At 36.6% G+C, this 21,799-nt stretch overlaps 2 protein-coding genes across 2 annotated transcripts; both read right to left on the reverse strand.

The window, feature by feature from the left end:
• Positions 1 to 693: 693 nt before the first annotated feature.
• LOC134633463 (5-hydroxytryptamine receptor 3A-like) lies at positions 694 to 9,616 on the reverse strand. The gene is made up of 12 exons (XM_063482302.1): positions 9,580 to 9,616; positions 7,989 to 8,057; positions 6,367 to 6,530; positions 6,054 to 6,098; positions 5,807 to 5,916; positions 4,987 to 5,156; positions 4,701 to 4,858; positions 2,951 to 3,161; positions 1,344 to 1,520; positions 1,152 to 1,213; positions 824 to 939; positions 694 to 715 (listed from the first exon to the last, which is right to left on the reverse strand). Exons 1-12 carry the CDS (start codon positions 9,614 to 9,616, stop codon positions 694 to 696), a joined length of 1,341 nt encoding a protein of 446 aa, XP_063338372.1.
• Positions 9,617 to 9,631: 15 nt separating this feature from the next.
• LOC134633464 (5-hydroxytryptamine receptor 3A-like) lies at positions 9,632 to 16,444 on the reverse strand. Its single transcript, XM_065471621.1, has 10 exons — positions 16,356 to 16,444; positions 16,229 to 16,245; positions 15,278 to 15,445; positions 14,790 to 14,830; positions 14,544 to 14,653; positions 12,880 to 13,049; positions 12,600 to 12,760; positions 12,237 to 12,447; positions 11,962 to 12,141; positions 9,632 to 9,702 (listed from the first exon to the last, which is right to left on the reverse strand). Exons 1-10 carry the CDS (start codon positions 16,442 to 16,444, stop codon positions 9,632 to 9,634), a joined length of 1,218 nt encoding a protein of 405 aa, XP_065327693.1.
• Between the last annotated feature and the right edge of the window lie 5,355 nt (positions 16,445 to 21,799).

Raw genomic sequence — 21,799 nt, forward strand, 5'->3', positions numbered from 1 at the left:
ACACATATACATACACAAACTAACAGTCCATCAAATGACTTCCAGACTTACAGCAACAGATGTCACTTTACTAATATTCTCATCAAAATAAATACACATTTTAAATGAATTCAAAGAAAATGAAAGTACAATATAGAAGAGTACCAGTCAAACTTCCAATGACCAAAATCATTGAGGTCAGACTGGGTTAGACCCAATGTGTACATATCAGCTTTCGGTACAACATATTAAAAAAAAACTTACAGTTTAAAATTAAATATTTTAAAATAATATATCATATTAGTCTAGTTGGTAACTTTAACTGTAAAAAGTAATTAATAAATATAACAAAGTTGCGACCAGTTTGAACTTTAGAAGCTTAAACATACACTAGATAGAAGACTGAGGACAAGACTTGTCCCCCAAGTTTTTGTAATAATGCTTTAAAAGCCAGTATTTTCTACAGTGGGTCATAATAGATAACTAAACATAACTACATTATCAGTGTGGATCAGACTCCACGTTTACATCTTTGGATTACTTTGTAACATGCCAGTATGAACTCTCACCAGCCTACATTGCATCAATGACTGTTCTGTCTACTTTGGTTTGAATACATGGAAACTACAGGTGTGAAAACAGACGGTACATAATGATTTCAAAATGTTTAACTTTGTTTTTAAACTAAGAATTTCTTTATTGAGGGTTTTTCTTCTACCCATCATCATCTTCAGAACTGTTCCACATTATAAACATAACCCCTAAAAACAGAGTGACTGCTGAGACATAAAAAATCAAGAAAGCCCTGTTAATGATTTTAACCACTCTGGTCCAATAGCCTGACTTCATTTCTTCCTTCCTGTTACTGCTGAGTAGATTCATTGGTTTCTCAGTTGCCCCTGGTTCATCTGAAACTTTTTCCACAGCAAAGGACACGTCCGTCAGTTTACTGCTGCTCCCCTGAAAGCGGTTTTGGAGAAAGATAATTAACATTAGCAGTGCATATTTGCAGATGGTTTTTTCCCACTCCATTTGGAACAAAATATCATTCCAGATATACAAAAATGTTAAGAATAATCTCTTCCATGCAAACACAATGTCTGTTAAGATTTTTTTACACTTAAAAAATAAAAAATTTAAAAAATTCTTTAAAAGTGTAATATAATCCTCACCTCTTTGCTCACCGATTGTATTTCTTCAGCAGGTGCATCACAGACAGATGCACAGTGACTATCTGGAAAAACATATTAGACATAAAGATAAAGGCAACACAATTTAAATTTATATAAAGAATTAGTTGTACAATGAACCATTATTAATGTGTCTTTGAGTATATAAACCATAACTATACATCCAAAATATACCTGAAATTTCAAGGTTTCTGTGTGGGTTGGATTTGTCACCACAGTTCACATCTGTGCTTTGGTCTCTACTAGTCTCATTATCTTGAGCTGCAGAGTCTTTCTCAATCAGATGCATCACCAAAATTGTCTCCAGGAGGCTGAGCAGCATCAGAGCAAATATCCCAATGCAGTAGACAGCTGAGGAGAGCAGGCTGTGTCATTAATGTGGATATACAGTCAATGTAAAAAGAAAGTACATGGTTTTTAACTTCTAAGGTTTTACATACAGAGGTAATAAAAAGTAATGTGGTTCTTACCAGGTGCTAAAATTAGATAAATGGTTCAGATGAACAATAATGCATGACATTTTACACTACGTTGCAAAGTAAGGTAAAGACCCTACAATATTACAGAGGACACACGAACAATCAGATAACCCCGTATGAGCAAGCACTTGGTGACAGTGGGAAGGAAAAACTTATTTTGTAACAGGAGGAAACCAGGGAGGGGCAGTCATCTGCCACGACTGATTGAGGGTAAATTCAGACAAGAAGCAATTACTGCTGCCCATCAGTCTGGGAAAAAACTTTTTAAAGTCCAACGTTCTAGAGTAAGAAATGTTATTTACAAGTGGAAACATTTAAGATAATTTGCAGTGTTGCCAGGAGTGGATGTCCCAATTCATCCCAAGGTCAGACAATGTAGCGCTCAGAGAAACTGCAAAACACCCAAGAATTACATCTCAGACTCAGTCACAGGCCTCAGTTAGCATGAGTTCATGGGAGTACAGTCAGAAAAAGACCAAACAAGCTTAGAATGGTTGCCAAGAGAAAGCCTGTTGCATCTAAAGAAACCGCAAGACTTCTGGAACACCATCCTTGGGCCAGTATAATCAAAGTGGAGATACTAAACATAATGCACAGCACTACATTTGGAAAATGAACAAACAGAGCATGTTAGTGTAAACATCTCATGTCAACTGTCAAGCACAGTGGAGGAATGATGATTCAGGCTTGTTTTGCAGCCACAGGACCTAGGCACCTTGTAGTCCTTGAGTCCACCATGAATTCCTCTGTATACCAAAGTATTATAGAGTCAAATATGAGATTATCTGTTTGACAGTTCGATCTTGTCTGAAACTGAATGATAACAGGACAATGATCCCAAGCATTTCTACAACAGAATGGGTGAAAAAGAATCAGTGCTACAATGTTCCAGTCAAAAACCTCAACCTGATTGAAATGCTGTGGCAAGACCTTAAGAGAACTATGCATAAATGAATGCCTGTAAACCTTAATGAACTAAAGCAATGATGTAAGTAAATCAGCCAGAATTCCACCAAAATGATGTGAGAGACTGATAAAGTCAGAGAGAAAACAATTACTTCAAGTTCTGGCTGCTAAAGGGGGGACTACAAGCTACTGGCTTAGTTTCCTAGTTGAGTAGATAAATAATGACAGTGAAATATGTCATGTGTTGCTGTTCATCTGGGGTTCTATTAACTTAATTTTACTAACTGGTTTGGACCAGGTGATTTTTTCTTTACTATTTTCTGATAAATCATTATAATTAAATGCGGCATGAACGTACAACTGCTGCAACTATGTGCAGTTAATGCATTTCTTTACCTATGAGTGGAACCTTGTTTGAAGAACAGGGCAGAATGTCATTGAGGATAAGCTGCATCACTGTGACAGCCAGCAGGACAGTGACTTTGAAGCTGAGCTTCTCACCCCCAGTATCTGAAATGAGGAATGATGCCAAGTCCAGACACAAGAAGAAGAGGACTGGCAGAATGAAATTCACAATGTACAGGATAGACCTCCTCTTCATGGTAATCTGTGAAATTATGTTCAATTGGTTAATCAGATATATTGGTTATCCTCATATATTTTTGACTGTATCATGTTTACTCTGTATAAACTAGCTCTTTGTGGATTAGGGTTTTACCATGACCAGAGTAAGAGTAGTGAATGTTAAGATTACCAGAAGGGGAAATTTAACAAAATTGTGCATATTAAATGATATACTATAGTGTCTAAATGTTTAAAATAACTACTGAGAAGCAGGCTTTTCAATCTGAACAGAATTATTCAATTACATCAAAAAAGCAGTTTTTCCATATTTATCTAAGGATCTAGGGATAATTAATCAATTATTCATGACAAAGAAACACCTCCATTTGTACTGGATAGTCTATATTTTGTGGACTTGAAAACTACATTCAAACACATCTTAAAGTTTCTTGTGGGGAAGCTGTTGATTTACTTGTTGGTCTTTGTTCTTATCTTCGTTTATATTAACTAGCTCTGGTGACTGATATAAGAAGATTTTGGGTACATGTGAAATGAGCTTCATATGAAGGGTTACTAGGCTCAGCCTTACAGACAGACTAACAGACTGACTAACAACTTGCTCTTCCATGGACCAAGTTGGGGTGACTTGGGAATCCAAACAGGGTGTTTAATTGATGCCTCCTAGGTGAGGTTTCTTGGGTAGATCCTACTTGGAGGGGGCCCAGGTGCAGCCTCATGACAGCTGTCCTGGGAACATCGTTTAGTGCTTTGTTGATTTCTAGTCTTTAGCTTTTGTTTCTGTGCCTTCCTTGTGTCCCCTGTGTTACTTCTAGTCATCCTTGTTTCTATGTTCGTGTATTTCCTCTTTCCTATTTCCTCATTACCCTCTGTGTGTATACATGGTGTATGTTTTCTTTTGTTCCTCGTTGGATCGTCTGTGTATCTCCCTCTGCATTTCCTCTGCATTTTGTCTGCTATTCTTCCCTCCGTGTTTCCACGTTTCAGGTTTTTCTAGTTCTATATTTCAGGTTTTGTGTTTGATGTTTCATGTTTAGCTTTTCCAGTTTAGGTTTTTCTTAGGTTATCTCAGCTCCCTGTGGCCTTTTGTTTTGCAGTGTTTTGTGCCGCCAACAATAAAGGCTTGCTTTTTTGCTTTTTTTTTAATCCACCTCCATCTCTGTTTGTCTGCGCTTGGGTCCACACCTCATTCTCTCCACACAATCTGCCCTCACAAATCGTGATAGATATAAGGTAATTATAATTGTATATTGATGCATGAAAAATAAGGTCAGCAAGTAGGGTTAAGATGTGAACCTGGGTTAGTACTGTGGTTTTTGTTACAAGACAAATCTATCAAGAAAAGATAGAAGAAAGTGTAAATAAACAGAAAAGGATGGTGTAAAATTCTTATTAATAAACAGATGAAGAAGAGCCTACATACCAAATGCACTGGTTTTTAGTTGGAACTATGGAGATGTATTTGAGCTACTTTTTCTGTGTAAAACAAACCCAGCTGAAGCCCTGTAACATAGGCAAACGGGACAGTTTCCATTGATATGTCTCTGTTTGAAAAAATACTTACAGTATAAACAACAGAAGTTTGGTTGACGTCCAAGCGGGTGGTTTTGTTGGTGACTATCATGTTGATGAACAGCCACTCGTACTGTGTGTGCATCACTTCCCGAGACAACCGTGTGATCAAAGTGTTGTTTTCCTGGTAGTGTAACTGTATATCTTCATCTGAAGTGAATATAAAAATAACTGTGACCAGCTCAAACATGAAGAAATATGTTGTATCTATTGTATATTGTACCTATATGATATCTGATGGTGTGAGTTCACCTAAACAAAACATGTTATGGACTCACCAGTGTGCAGGATAGACTTGAACGAAAGGTTGCAGCTCTGAATATCGAAGGGAAATTTGTAAACATGCATTTTGCAGGTGCTTAGCACAACCTGGTCATTTCTGAATTCAACCCAGCCATCTGAGCTAATGCTGAGATAGGGACTCGGAGTAGCTTTGTCCTTCTCTGTCCTGTAAGAGAGCAAATATTGGACAAATGAGATCACTTGTAGTTTACCATATTACAGACTATGAAAAACAAGTAACATTGTGGTGTGAGATGCAGTTTACAATGTAAGGCTCTAGGAGGCAAATCTAAAGATCTAATAAAAAACCCAACAAACATAAACTAGATCAGTAGAACAATACACAATTGTTTCTGGTTGCCAGGGTGTCACTGACTGGTACTTAGATCTGGATAAGGAGTTGTGAGTTAATCACTTTAAACTATAGGCTAAATGAATTGCTGAAAGGGGTGTCAGGGTAACATATTCCATTTTGAAAAGTTATTTTTGTCTGTTTGCACGTACAGCATGCAAAAAAGCCAAAGAACAGGCTTAAGCATATCTACACAAGACACAGCTATCAAGCTATTAGTTTGGACCAAATTAATATGTCAAATACAGTCTAGTATTGTCCATATTCTAGATTCAATATGCACCTTCATGAATAAATGGATAGGCTTTTTTGAGTTTGGAGCAGTAGTGTATTATTTTATGTTTTATACAAGTGAATCAATAAGGGTTTAGCTTGGTTGACATTTTTAAAAATAAATCAATGTTCTCTCATTACTGCATGTGGATCTGTCAGTGTGAGTGCATGAGCAAATATATCACACTTACATCTCTTCAATTGTTATGTCTGGTATCCACAAATATCCGGTAGGGACAGTTATGTATTTAAGTCCACAGAACTGATATGGGTCCCACCAAATGTACTCATTTTTCCATTTCTACCCATGAAGATGTACCAGATACATAAAGGAGAAATATAGAAAGACATGGCAAATAGACACATTTTCAAATAAATAATTTGAATTTCCACATTTCAGTAAAATACTGTGTATTTTTAAAAGAAGAGAATACTGACCAAAGAAACCCAAATGTAAGAAATTAAAGTCTGGTCAATTTCCCTCTGTCAGCAAAGAAGTCACAAGTCAAGCTTAATAAAATACAATATACATACATACAAATATAAGTTATTGATTCTGAAAATAGTTTTCTTTAATTGTACCGCAGTGGTCCCAAGTACAATACAACATGTATAAAAAGCTTTCCAGCTGCCCATTTAACTGTTAAATGGCTGCATACAAAATACACACACCACATTTATTTTAATAAATGTCATTTGACAAATTAAAGAAAAAAAATCATCAAAAAAACTCGAAAGAAGTACAACTTACCATATCTAAGATGGCATAGATTTTCATTTCAAGCTCTACCGTCAAAGGGTGAGTGTGGTGTCTAACGGGCCGGCTCATGGTGTACTTATTATTGTCTTTAGTCAAGTTCAGGTGGTTTGCAACAGCCAGGAAAATGCAAAGTTCATCAATTTCTACTTTTTTATCTGAAATGAGATTAGATTCTGTATTAGTGAGGAAATTAGAGGAATGCATAAAGAATTGAAACTTGAACGCAATCAATTACACTCACACTCAATCTGAACTTACGTCGTATTAAACATGACAAACACAGTAATCACTGTGGGTAGATATTGACTGCTTCAGAAACCTTTTATCAATCTATTAAAAGCACTGACTCACAAATGAAAGCCGATATCCTGATTCTTGTGGCCACTAAAAGGCTTAGGTTGCAGGATGTGTCTCATGAGTTCTCTAATTACATTATTTGAAATGTAAAGATCTATACAGACATTCAGAAAGGGTTCTTTAATAATCTATTTATTATTAATATTAAAATTAATATCAGCAACTCAATACTATACACAACGAAACCCTGGCATAATAATTAAATTGCTTTGAGGCTGAACAAAAGTCTTGTCTCATGGCCTCACCATATTTCCCCCCACAGCTACTGTCAGAGCTGCCCCCTGTCCGCCTGCTATTAGTACCATCTTACAGCTGGAGCTTCTTACAGCTGCTTCAGCAATGGAATTGTGAACATTGTCCACTCACAGACAATGTCTCTGTTGAATTGGTATAAAAGTGTTGTGAGTCTTGAGGTCCTGCGGCCCTCATAATATGTTTTGGAGTGCCAGGCCTCTCCTGCATCCTTCCCCACCTGATCCAACTGAACACCAGGTGGTGATTGTTTGACAGCTCAGCTCGTCTCTCTAACCAAGAAATGTGGTTGCTGAACTGATGAAAGTATTACTAAATCAATCAGCGACCTGTGACCTAGGGTGTCTTGTGGACGTAAGGACACCCTTATGCTCAAACATGTTTAGTCCATAGACTAAGTTGGTCCTCTAGGTAAGTCCTAATAGGGTAACTTATTATTCAAAGGTGGATTAACTATGGACAAACCATAGTTAGTCCATAAAGTAACTATGGACTAGTAGTTACTAGTTGCCCATCGATTAGTCCATAGGATAACTATGGACTAGTCTAAGGACTAACTATGGTTGGTCCACAGACTAATTTAGTCTTCTAGGTTAGTCCTCTAGCTAACTTTGGTTATTCCATAACCCCTGGGGAAAACCCCAACATACTGGCAGCAAACAAACATACCTCTCGCCAAGGGCAACTCCACATTAGAAACATAAACTAGACAGCTCCAGATTGCTTCCAGAGCCAAAGTTGTGTACTGAGGTGAGCCTGACTATATCTAGTCACCGTCTCTGAACCTTTTCATTAGGTCAGGCTCCTTTCCCACAAGAGTGCTGATGTTTCATGTTCCAGGAACTAACAACAAGCCAAACTGCCAGGATCTCTGCCCTGCACTGCCACTGAACACTTATTGCACCTGACCTGTATGGTGCCTCCTGCAGGTGATCAGCCTACAAGAGAAAAATATAAAAGCATGCATCTGTAACTTCTGTGAACTCAAAGTTAGTTTTACTTACCTCTTGTAATGGTCTCATTGGGCATCAGTTGAGCATCATCTTGTAGCTCTAAAGTGGAGGTATTTCCACCTGAAAGAAAATAGTAAACCTGTTGTTTTTTTTAAACATAACTACTGTGTTGCAGTATATATTATGTCATCTTTTAATACTATTTATTTTAAATTTCCACAGATAATCTTTACAAGAGGTCTGGGCTATTAAATGTTAAAAAGTCACCTCAAGAATCACCTTCTTAATGTTCCCGCGGTGTTTTGGCATACCTGAGCTGGATCCAGACTGGAATAGCAACATGAGCCTGCCCTCCAGTGGGCATACCAGTTACACAATGAATGGTAGAAATTTGGTGCTATGTGGATCTATTTGTATTCAGCAGTGGTGAGCTGACTTTTATTTATCAAAAGTTAGTTTAGTTAGTTTAGTTAGTTAGACCTCAGCTCATAGCATGGTTCTGAAACAACTCTCGTGTAAAGGAGCTAGACTCTATTCCACTCAGCAGTTCCTCTCTCCTATTATCTCCTATTTCTATTATAAGACTTCTGTACTAATCACAGTTCGAACATAAGGTTGTTGCTAAAGCTCACTTGGCACCCAAAACCGTCAGACAAAGACTGAAGTTTAGTTTTGCATTGTACCATCGGATGTGCAGCTGGATGTACTGGAGACTCAAGTAAAGAGAACAGTTCAGCTGTCAGCTTACCAGGTGGTAAGTAAATAATGCTGGATAGGCCTGACATGCCTAAATGTGCAAGGGATATACACAAAAGGGCTCACAAAAAAACAAGAAGTTACAAATGGGGAAAACATGCAAGAATGTAACAAAATACATACATGTTGCTAGGTTTCATACAATATGAGACCTGGCAACATCGATAAATCCTTGCTTGGCTTCCCTGAGTCTCACTTCTGGTTTCCGATTACTGCAAGGATTAACTCTTAATGTTCCTCTGTACCAGCCCAAGTGTTCAGTCCAGCCTGCACCGTCCCACCTCATTTCCAGTCACAGATTCTCACGTTTTCTTTTAGTGATAATAAAGACTGAAATAACATGTTTTGTGATCTCCTTCTCAGTTTCTGGGTTCTTCATTCATGGCCAGGTTGTTTTTAATTAGTTTTAATTTTTTCACAATGTTTTTTGTGTTTTTAATTATTTGAGAAAAGTAGGAAGATTATTTGGACAGTAGGTTTTATATCAGAGTTTCATACCAAGCAGATTAAGCAGGAGAGCTCCTACTCAAACTAAATAAATGTTTCTATGGAGAAAAAAAGAAAAGAATAAAACTTTCTTGGTGAAGCTGAGTATCTGAATGTTACCACCTCATCATTATGTTGTCCTGATCCTCCTAATAACCAATTAAAATTGTGTTAAAGAATGAAGGTCACAACACTGCAAATTTGAGATGTTATGTCACAAAAAAGATTTAGTAAATTGAAATATTTATTAACGGTTGTCAGCTGGTAGCTACTAGATGGTAACATAAGCCATTATCTTACACTGAAAAACATTTTATTGGTCACAAGCAAAAACAAACAGTGTTTCTTAATTGAATTAAATGATAAGCTGCATGCATTGTACAGAAATATTGAAACTTACCTTTGAGGATGAGGAGAAAGAAGAGAGATACAATCATCATAGCTGTGAGAGATCAATGAGCCCTGTCATGCTCTATGTGCTGTCTGGAGAGGCTTCCTGTTCTGCTAATGTCACTGCCACATACTGGAAAAGGGGGAGGGCAAATGTAATCACCAACGGTGTGCCTACCACATCCATCCTTAGAGAGTAATCACCATCAACAGTCAAAACAGCAGCAACTGCCAACTTTTGCTGTTACAAAGTCAGTGAACAGCACTGCCTGTAGCAAACACTGAAACATTTTTTTAACATTTTAAAGATAAAAAACTAAAAAAAAAAGTGTAACTGAGATCCAGCAGAGCCATTGTTGCAGCTTCTTTCATGACAAACAGACAAACACAAATGGACTGGTTCTTTAGCACTTTTCTACTCTAACTGAGAGTTTAATGCACCCTCATTCACCCTTTCATATAAGCACTTTTTAAAAATGCTTTTCATATGCAAGTGCAAGTCCAAGGATGTTTGGCATGCAGAGTGGAGCAGACAGGGGTCAAACCACCAGCTTTCCAACTAGTAGGTGATCTGCTCTATATCCTGAGCCACAGCAACGCCAACCCCGACATACTCACAATCACACATACAAACACCACAGCAAGATTGTATGTTTGTGCATCCATTTTTGATAGTTGTAGTTGATCTACATGACAAATGAGCAAATGATATGTTTTTCAACATTTGAAATTGACATTTTTTTCTGCTAAACTGATTGCACACTTGTTGGAAGCTGTTGGAAGCCCTTTAATGAAGACTTGTTGACCTGAATTAGAGGTAAAAAATTAGTTAATTGTCAGTCATTCAATCAATAAAGGGAAGCAGGAATAGGGGTTAAACTCCTGGTCCTGATTTGAAAATTAATGGACCGAAATGCAACAACCAGGCTTTTTTTGTTTGTTTGTTTGTTTTTTTAGCAGCCAGATTAATCTAGTTTAGACCAGCTGAAGGGAAGCTGGAAAGAACTTAACTATATGATTTTTTTGCAAGTGTAGGGACTGGCTTCCTTAGCGAACTGACATTTTTGCCACAGTTAAAGTTTAATAAAGTTAAACATCCATTTTTTGATGATAATTAAACATTCACTGAGGTAAAATACCTTTTTTAGTTTGTTAGGTAAATCATACAAATAAAAAGTTTAAGGAGGTGGCTCAAATGTAACATATAAATAAAAAAAGAACTGGTCTAAGGTTTGACCCTAGACTAGTCCCACCTGCAAATCCTTCAACTTATATTTGTGATTCCAATATAATCATAGAAGAAGTTATAGAAATGCTGAGCGAAAATGGGAAACAAACTTCCACGATCATTACCTTTACATGGAGTGCACTTTATAATTCAAAGAGTCAGTTGGTTGTGCAACAAACACACAAAGATATACAAAAGAAAAAAATAAAAAGCTTTTTAATGTTTATTCCAACAGCCTTATATTCCAACATGATACAGATGTAAATGAAAGATATACAACACTCATGAACTGCATTGCTTTATATTGCCATGCATATAACCAAATTTCCCCTTGTGGGACAATTAAAGGATTATTCTATTCTATTCTATAATGTGATGTGAGCTAAAGTTACAGTGAATAAATGTGAGTTCAAAGTGGACTTAAATATGAGGTCCATCACACAGTAAAATACAAATGTTATAAAGTGTAGGAAAAGGGGCCTAAATGCATACTTGCATACATGCAACTTTAGGCCTACTCATCTTCAGCACTGTTCCACAATAAAATCATAATTGCCAAAAACACAGTCACTGCTGTCAAATAAAAAATGACAAAAACCCTGTTGATATGTTTTACTATATTGGTCCAGTAGCCGGACTTCCTGTTGGCACTGTGCAGAGTCACGGTTTTCCTAGTCTCCCGCAGCTCATCTGAGACTTTTTCCAGTGGAAAGAACATCTTCATCAGGTTGCAGCTACAACCCTGAAAAAATAGTTTTGTTGAAATGTAATCAATAAGATTACATACTAGTTGCTGTTACTTTCACACACTGATTTGTTTTCACATTGATTTAGTAAAAGTGTTTGCTTTCAACACCCATGTTAGGGTTTGGGACAATCTCTCTCTCATGCAAATATGATCTCTTCCATCAGTTTTTATATTTCACTTGAAACACAAAACACTTAAAAGTCCAATTTAACTCCAACCTTTATAATCAATGGTGGCAGACTGTTGATTGATGTAGACACAGTTGGTCTTTCATCCACAGATACATCATAAACAGATGCACAATGACTACATCTCTTCATGTCTGGAATAAACAAAAAATAGACAGGAAGATCAATGCAACACAACTAGAATTACATAGATAGGTGACAGAGAATGACGGCTACAATTAAACACACCTCTAAAACAGCTGTGAAAGTTGGATATGTCCTGTTTGTCCTCACAGCACTCCACCAGGCTTTGGTTTCCATCTGTCTCATTATCCTGGGCTGGCGAGTCTTTCTCAATCAGATGCATTACCAAAATTGTCTCCAGGAGGCTGAGCAGCATCAGAGCAAAAACCCCAATGCAATAGACAGCTGAGGAGGGCATCCAGCATGAAAGTGGACAAATCACTTGATGACTTGATAGCTTGATTAATTCACTGCACGAAGTCAAATATGCTCTTCTTTACCTATAAGTGGAATACTGTCTGAAGAGCTCGGCAGAATCTCATTGAGAAGAAGCTGCATCACTGTGACAGCGAGCAGGACAGTGATCTTGAAGCCGAGCTTCTCACCTCCACTGTCTAATATCAGGAAGGAGGCTAAGTCCAGAACCAAGAAGAAGAAGACTGGCAGCAAGAAATTGGCAATGTAGAGGACAGACCTCCTCTTCATGGTAATCTGTCAATTTGCATGTGAGGTGGTTAATCATCCTACTCCTACTCTATATTGGACATGTATTATGGTCACAAAAAGGAAAGTAACGAAAAAGCAACGAAATTGATTAATGCTTTTTTTCCCATTTCTGTGCAGCTGCTCCCAGAAATACTCACAGTGTAAACAATCATAAGTTGATTGAAGTCAAATTCATTGACAGTTTTGGTGGTAACTGACATGTTGATAAACAGCCACTCGTATTGTGTTTGCATCACATTTCGAGACCATTCTGTGACCGTATTATTGGTTTCGTTGAATTGTAGCTTTATTTCTTCATCTGAAGTGGGACATAAAAATAAAAGATCAGCAAGAAAGAAGTATATATTGTGGTATCTGATGGTTTGGGTTTATGACTTCATGAATGGCACGCATAAAGAGAATATGCTATGGGCTCACCAGAGTGCATGATAGACTTGAAGGAGAGGTTGCACCTCTGAACATCAAAAGGGAATTTGTACACGTGCAGCTTGCAGGTGCTTACGATCACCTGGTCATTTCTGTATTCAACCAAACCACCGCTTTCAATGGAGAGATAAGGACTCGGAGAGGCTTTGTCCCTCTCTGTCCTGTAAGACAGAAAATTACAATCAGTTATGGCACAAATAATAGCAACTCAAAAAAGCAGCATCAGTTATGACAAATAAGTAGGCAGAATCCTACTCAAATCTTACTCTCCAGCTGAGGAGGATTAACGCATTAAGCCACCATGTCTTGATTACTTATGTTACAATCCAGATAAAAACTGCAACATCAAGTGGCGACTGACACCAGAGTTTGTGTTAAATTACTTAATAATTTCAGCTAGAAATGATGGACTAGAAATTATGACAAAGTTTGGTAACCAATTCCCCTCCCAACTGTCCTCAGACACGCCTTTATCCACACCTCATCAAGTTCAGACCACCAGGATCAATACGAATGACCCACACAAACATGCCTGCGTGGGCCCATAATGAACCCTAGGGCTGTTCCACGCAGAGTCTAAACAGAAGTTTTGCCCTTTGTTGCCCTCAATAGCAAATCATACCGTTTCATCTCGGCTCTGGAAACTAATCTGCTCTGGAGAATACAGCATCTGTTACTATGGCAATGTACCCCATTAAAAACTGACCCACTTTCGTAGTATAAGAAAAACTAAGGATTTAATCTGTAGTTACTGGATAAGCCATGAGTACCATTCAGAGAAAGTTGGGAAATGGCTGTAAGATGGTGAAAGATGTACCCATAGGCCTCTTCCTTGATTCAGACATGGTCTTTCTTTTTTCATGTAAAGGAGCTACTCAAACTTGCATTCCTCCCTGTGCAGGATGTGTAACTCTTCATCACTGAAAAAGTAGCCACTGGTCTGTAGGAAAAGGCAGATCTAACACAATATCTTTTGGATGTGTTGTTTTAGGTGTGTAAAGAGAAATAGAGCATGGGCAAGCAATCTAGAACTGTCCATAGGTTTGGGGCGGTTTTGCAAAGGATTCTTTAGCACTAAAACTTTAGCAACACAAGGATGAACAAGTGCAGGAATATCACTGCGAGATTATCTAAATGACAGAGGGATATCCAAATAACTGAATATTCAGGTGCATCGATATGTGCTGGACAAAATGGATCTTGGAAAAGGAAGGTTATCATTTCATGTTTCAAAGCCACGATGTACCTCATGAATCCTGCTTGGTTTGAGCTGATTGCGCCATGACAAAACAATTATCCAGTGCACATCTCCAAAATTATCCAGGACAGTTTTGAGAAAAAAACAGCATTTAGTTGCTATTCTTCTTTAATGGGATGGTCAGCATAGATATAGTCCTTATTAATGTCTTGGAGGGCTCAACTTGACCACATGGACTTGCTTGCTGCTCAATTTGCAACATATTTAATGAATTACACAATATTTTCAAGGATAAAAAAAATAACGATGTTAAGATTTTGAAGAGCAGCATATAAGTTTCTAATAATGAATTATAAATGTTCAGCTTTGTTTTTTGTTTTTTTAGCTGTAGCTTAATGCCTTATTGCTAGTGACTGTATGGTCTGTGTGAGTTTATGTGCATATATGTTAAACTTACATCTCTTCAATAGTTATATCTGGCATCCACAAATATTCTGTAGGAATTGTTATTTGCTTAATTCCACAGAATTGATCTGGTTCCCACTTAGTGTACTCGTTTTTCCATGACTAGTCAGAGGGTTGCAAATAACAGGAAAGAGATACAAACAAGGAGAAAAAGACAAAAGATGAAAACACGTAATTTCAAGCAATTTCAATTTCAACAATACTGTGAAAATTGATGTACTTGTAAGAGAAAACTCACCAAATAAACCCAAATGTAAGAAATTAAGGTCTGGTCAATTTCTCTCTTTGAACAAAGAAATCAAGCAGTGTTCAAGCTCAAGTGGTTGAGCCTGACTTGTGCCACAGTAATCCTAGAAAGACCTGGGTAAGATCAACAATATGCAGCCTCCAATAGACAAGAAAGTTAAAACCCAACATCTGGGAAGTCTTAAATGGTCTTAGCCAACTAACAGAATCATAGAAGGCCACAAAAAGACAGGCCTTTGATGTATAAGAATTCATAGATGAAGCTTATGGATCTCCATAATTAAGACTGCCAAACCGAGAGAATAAATGAAATGGAAAACTGAAATTATGCATATGAAGCAGACAAATATGCACCAATTGAGCAGACTTTTGACATTATTTTATTATCGAAAGAAACAAACAAACTATTTGGTAACAAAAATATCCATTATCATTTATTCAAACTAAAACACACAAACATACACAAGTAGCTTGAACAACTTACCATATCCAGAATAGCGTAGAGTTTCATGTCAAGCACAACATCTGTATAATGACTGTTGTTTATAATGGGCCGGCTCATAGTGTACTTAATACTGTCTTTACTTAGATCCAGGTGCTGTACAATAGCCTGAAAATTGCAGAGTTTCTCCACATCCACTTCATTATCTAAAAGGACACATAAAAAGACATTCTTGAGATTGATTTTATGATATGAAAACAATAAAGCAGCTTCTGTGCTTTCATTTCTGATTTTCAATTTATTGGATCAGGTCTGGATAACTGTGTCAAGAAAACAAAAAAACAAACAACAAAAACAGACGACATCACTTGTTGGCATGTACAGTACTGTGGAAAAGCCTTCAGTCATCTTTATTTTCTTTATATTTTGCTATTAAAAGTGAAGAGATTAATTGAAAGGTTAGCAAGCATACATGTAATTACTGTATATGAAGCAAAAACTTCATTTATACAATTCTAACCAGCTTGAAATTCAACACTTTGTATAAAAAACAATATTATCCAACATAGTCTGAGCTCTCTTAGGCAAACTTTCTTGTAATTTTTTTAAGTAGTCTTCAGTAGTAGTTTTCTAGTCTTCTTTAAGGACATTTAAAGCTCTTCTTTGGATGTTAGTGGCCTTTTGTTCTATTATCTGTCATAATGATTTCACATTATTTAATTAATTTTGAGGTCTATCCTTGACTGTTAGTTTTCCATTCTGTGCTTTTGTTTCCATTTATTCTTTTACTGCATTAGCAGTGTGGTTGCCAAGCTAAAAAAATAATAAAGATGCTGATCAGCTGCTCCTGTATACCTGATCAAAATCTGACAGAATTTTTCTGCATTCATACTTCAAACAGTTTTGACTGGCTCCCGAACCCCACTGGCTTAATTTAAGCCCCACATCATAACAAAACCTCCATCATGTTTCACAGCTGGCTGTGGTACCTCTCTGCTGAGCTCCTCTGTACATATAGACAAAGGTTTCAATCCAAAAGTACAAATTTTGGATTCTTCAGTCTAAAAGACTTGTTGCGACTGATTATCAGTTCTTGTGTAATTTGACATACCTCACCCTGAGCCTCTTGACAGCCTCCATTCCACTGAGACCATTTCTGTTGAGGCTTTGGTGAATGGCAGGTGGGATTGAAGGGCCAGATCCATCTCTTAGCCCTGTATCAGATCTTTGTTGGATTGTTTTCTGTTTCTTAAAGCCATGAACTTAAGATACTGTTTGTGTGCTCATGTTTGGATGTTTTTCTAGACTTGCCAATTCAACCTTTGTCTTACACTTCTACAGTTTTCTTAAAATTTTTAAGAGCAGACTATGCGGCATGCTGAGATATGCCAGTTTTTTGACTAATAGCTCTTTGAGAATTGCTTTGTTGGTGCAAAAATACTATTTTATGTCAGTCGAACTGTGTTATCCTCTGTCATAGGCTTAAGAAAACAAGAAAACATGCCTCTGAAAATGGTTAGGTGGAAGCACTGGAATGAAAACGACTCCCAAGGACAGAAAAACTTTGAGAGACTGGAAATGAGAGGTGGCTAAAGACTTTAAGAGCGAGAGAGAGAGAGACTTTGTTTTTGCTATGTACCTCTTATAGTGGTCTCATTGGTCATCTGTTGATCTTCCTGTAGCTCTGAACTGGATGCATTTTCAGCTGACAATGAGTGCACTGATTTTTAAAAATAAAAAATGTGTTAATATGACTTGCTTTACTTTAATATGCAGTTAGAATTAATTTGAGTTTTTATTTAAAAATGCAGTGTCATGAATAGCTGTGTGGCAGGCAGGATGTTGAACCAAACACAAAACTCTGGAAACAGTATGAACTCAAACTGCAATTCAATTGCTGAACAATGACAAACAAAGGAAGTCCAAAAACACACACAGAGCGAGCTATGAAAATTAGAAACTAGGAATAAAGGAATCAAGAAACACAGAGCAGGGGAGCACACAGCAAAGTGAGATGACACGGAAAAGTGCCTGAGGAGAGAATATTTACACAAGGTAAAACAGGTGGGAAGCAAATCGGTGAAAATGAGACAAAGGAAATGAAATGAAATGAAAAGCACAAGAAACAAGACACCAAAATCAAACAGATTTTGGTGTCTTGGTGTCCAAAAACAACCACAGAGTTAAGACTGGAGGAACAGAATGGGGTCATGAAAGAGAACTAACAAATATAAGCAAACATTATGAGCAAAGAAGTAAAGGCAAAAATAACAAAGAGACATAAAGCACCAGAATAAAATCATAAACAGAAAACAACAACTTTGATAAAATCCTTTCACAAAGCCCCCAAAAAACCTTGAACCCACAAAACTGAAAACCTCGGATTTAAGACTCAGGGATTATGACACTCATGGATGTTAGATATGTTGATGAAAATCACAGGAAAATATATAAAATGTTTAAATTGAGTCATTTTACAGTTTCCTGACAATTATCAGTTCAGTTTGATTGCAACACATCTGAATAAAGCTGGGATGGGACAACAAACGGCTGAAAAAGTACAAGAACAAAAAAGAACTAGCTGGAGAAACATTTTGCAAACCATTAATCGTTAATGGCAGCAAGTCAGTGAGCATGATTAGATTTAAAAAGACCATCTAAGAAAAGCAGATTTTCTCAGCAGTAAAGCTGGGCAGAAAATCAATAATCTGCAAAAAACTGTCTTTTAAATAGTAGAACAAATTCAGAATAATATTCCTCAATATAAAATTGTGAAGACTTTGAATGTTTCATCATCTACAGGACATAATATCATCAAAAGATTCTAAGAACCTTAAACACCTGAATTTATACTTATCTATAGCAACACATTTGTAACTTAAGAGTCCAGGTTCCACACTGGCCTCCCTGCAGTCCAATTGAAAGCATTTTGTACATCTTCATATTGAATATACTTTACTAAATATACTTTGGGTTTAAATCCATCTGAGTTACTAGATACCAGATGTTTTTTCTTTCTTTCTTTCTCTCTTTCTTTTTATTTATATCTCTGTAAACTGATCTATTAATTACACAAAAGTGGAATTTAATTTAGTAAACAAGATATATTTACTGGGAAATTATAGAGGAACCTGTTCTTGCACTGAAATGCAATCTATTACAAGTAAAGCAGTCTTACTGATCTTACTGATTAAAATAAAATAAAATATAAAACAGCAGAAATAAAATAAATTAAATGGTATAAATTGTCATCTCCATTTAATTAGAATAATCTCAGCTTACCCACAAGTAACAGCAGGAAGAAGAAACTTGCAATCATTGTAGCCTTGAGAGACCAGAGAGCATTTTCACCCTCTCTGTGGTGTCTAGAGATTTTTCTATTTTCCTCTATTGATGTCATAGCCCTGCCCTAGAGAGGGTGGGGCAAATTGTATCTATTCTAACAGAGTGGTAACTTTAGCTGACATAACACTAATTTGTTTAAGCTTTTGTTTTTTAAAAAAAAGCCATGGAATTAATATTTTTCCTGCATTCAACCAAACTCCTGATATCCTATTTTCCAGCCCAAACTTTTACCTTCCTGTCATTAATCTGGTTGATTATTGTATTTTCTTTCTATTTTGAATAAAAGTTAACTTTTTTTTTTTAACAGTATCAATATTTAATCATTAAAAGTAATTGAATCAGACTGATTACATACCAATCTAAACAATGGAAGAGCTTTAACTCTGGCTTTTAATTAAAAACACTAATACAAAACAATTGAAAATGTGCTGGTATTATGGATGATTGAATTAAGAAAACAAAACATTTTTTCTAAATTTATTGTCTATTTCCTTACTGCATGTCTCTAATGTTCATTGTACTGGTCTTGTTTGTGGAATTGATGTGCTTTATAAGAATCTACAGATGATTTTAGAGCATTTTAGAGCATCCAGGTAATAAATGCATTTGAATCCACAATTCATGTCCAGGTTGTGTAAATGTTGTAAAACTGTATCAAACTTGCAAACAACAGTTCGTATGTCACCGGAATATACAAAACTGAATTGTGTCTAGACAGCCACACATTTCCTTATCATCTTTGGTAGAAACAAGATGTGAGTTAAAAAGCTTTCAGATGTTCAGATATTTATCAATCAAAGCAGCAAAATATGAATGTGAGGAGAAGAAAAACATATTTCAGTGCTCGATCAGGAGACGCAGTTAGATCCCATTTGGAAAAATGAGAAAGTTAATAACTGTGATCTTATTGTTTCTTTATCAGTAATCAAGCATGAAAATTGTGTTTTCCTTGCATTAGATAAAAAGCAAAACAAATACATTTATGTTAAAAGAAAGAAATATTATGTTGACACTGTAGTCTGACCCTAATAGGAACAGTACACATTCGTACATTCAGAGTTGTGAGTAGTACAACCACGCTGAATGGATGTTAAGGTATGCAATTAGGTTTTGCATCTACAGTGAAGTAGGTAGAACATGGACAATGACATTTCCAGGAATACTTACAGTGTAAACAACTATAGACTGACTGAAGCCAAAATGGTTGACACTGTTATTAGTGACTGACATGTTAATGAGGAGATACTCTAACTATCACGTTCTACATGTAAACAAGAATGTAAAAATAACTGAGCAGATCAGGAAGGAATATATATATATTGGGGTATATGGTTGTATGTGTTCTTGACACCATGAACACTAATTTGTTTTATAAGCAAAAGAAACACAAAAAGTATTTGGCAAAGGAAATATCAATATGAATATCAATATGAAAACCATCAAAAAATCCATCAATGGTTTCATTTCAGTGATTACTTCTGCAATATAATGAGTGTGGTTCATAATAGGTCTCTTCTGACTGTCTTTGCTCCATTTCCATTTCTTCAGAAATCATATCACACATGCTGTGTCGGAGATTAAATTCATGACATTAAAACAATGAAGCAATTTCCATGCTTTCATTTTTTTCTCATTAAAAACACTGGAACGCTGGTTGTCATCAGGGATCCAAATGATACAGTCACATGTATTTACATTGATTTGTGTTCATACAGTTATGTGTAGCTTATTTGCACAGTAAAGTGCTATGTATTGGGACATAATGAAAAAAAAGTCACCTGATAATTAAAAAAAAAACACATGAGTGTGTGGGTGTTTTGCCCTTTCCTTTTTGTATTGCTCCACCCCTAGGTCACAAGACTCCTCCCAGTGGGTGTGTTTTAAGTTAAAAGTTAAAGCACTCTCACTAGGAGGGTGGACATTGGTAGGAGCTGATTATTGTCACTATTTCTGGACCACCATAAAACTGGAGGTTGAACCCTTACCCTGTCATCCTTGATTTTTATTCAGTGGGAAGACCACTTGACTCAGCTGAAGTGCTTTGTAGGAGTAGGAGTGTAGGATGGATGTGGTTATACTATATGGAAGGTGTAAAATGCCCTTGTAGATGATAGTGACGCTGCTTCATATGATTGGAAAGTATTGGAGGGGAATGCATGACATTTAATGAGGTCTTACTACAAATTGATGTCAGATTGGATACCTGTCCAGGGTATAGCCAGCCTCCAGCAACATTATATTACATTGCTGGGTTCCTTGTTAGCTTTGTGTTAGCATGCTGTCTGTGCAGAGGCTCTACCATTTTCCTGCACATGAATCAAACTCAGCTGATTGTAGTGCAAGTGTACATCAAGAAAAAGACATGTTTTTTTCTATCCTCGCATTGTGCAGATAACTTAAGAACCTTTGTAATGGAAGTAACAACACAATTTTAACTGTAATTGGATTACTGAATTTAGTACAATATTGTGTTACTGTAGATTGTTACACCACTAAATACTACATTTAATAATACATGCGCCTTCATGAGGCAGCAAGATGTCAGCTGCTCTGGCTGCCAATAACATCAGATGCTCACATTCAAATGTTGAAACCTCATTCACACTAACTGTGTGTGAATCAAATTCAAAATGTCACTTATTGCCAAGGTTTTTCACACAAACAAGGGATTTGTCGTGTCATCATGGTCCAAGCAGTGGTACAAAAATAAAAAGTGGAATATTTATCTATCTGTTGTCCTTAGCTGTGTCAGCAATATACCAGATGATGGAAGTGAGGATAGATTCTATGATAGATAGACGTTTATCTGTTTATTTTTTATTTTTTTGTATTCATTAGTGACCATATCTAGACATAAGTTATTGGAGACTAGCTGCATCCATGAACAATACAGAAGATACAGACACCTTTTTGCTACTGTTAATTAACAAACTAACAGAATAGTAGAATTTCACTCACCAAATTTTGAGCACAAGCTTCTTGGACAGTCTGCAGCTCACAGCACCAATACAGGCAACAACAGAGAGCTTCATGAACTGCCACACCTGTCGAGCCGAGCGTCACCACCCCCAAAATTAAACCTTAGACAACTTTTAACAATTTAAATAGTTGCCTTGAAGTGGGGTTAGTTATAGACATCAAAAGTTTGGACTAGTCTGTGAATATATTAATTTTATAGATGAAGCTAGCCATGTTAACATGACAGTCTCTTCGGT

The sequence above is a fragment of the Pelmatolapia mariae genome, linkage group LG8 (assembly GCF_036321145.2).
Source record: "Pelmatolapia mariae isolate MD_Pm_ZW linkage group LG8, Pm_UMD_F_2, whole genome shotgun sequence".
Lineage (NCBI taxonomy): Eukaryota > Metazoa > Chordata > Actinopteri > Cichliformes > Cichlidae > Pelmatolapia > Pelmatolapia mariae.

Bases quoted from the DNA above. Each gene is read 5' to 3' on its own strand.
- LOC134633463 (XM_063482302.1), bottom strand. From the start codon at position 9,616: ATGATTGTATCTCTCTTCTTTCTCCTCATCCTCAAAG. The intron at 1,521-2,950 runs GTAAAGAAATGC...TGCTCTCCTCAG, and splicing joins AAACAAGGTTCCACTCATAG to CTGTCTACTGCATTGGGATA. The intron at 940-1,151 runs GTGAGGATTATA...AACCGCTTTCAG, and splicing joins TACAATCGGTGAGCAAAGAG to GGGAGCAGCAGTAAACTGAC.
- LOC134633464 (XM_065471621.1), bottom strand. From the start codon at position 16,444: ATGGATCTGGCCCTTCAATCCCACCTGCCATTCACCAAAGCCTCAACA. The intron at 12,761-12,879 runs GTGAGCCCATAG...GTCCCACTTCAG, and splicing joins CAAGTCTATCATGCACTCTG to ATGAAGAAATAAAGCTACAA. The intron at 12,142-12,236 runs GTAAAGAAGAGC...TGCCCTCCTCAG, and splicing joins AGACAGTATTCCACTTATAG to CTGTCTATTGCATTGGGGTT.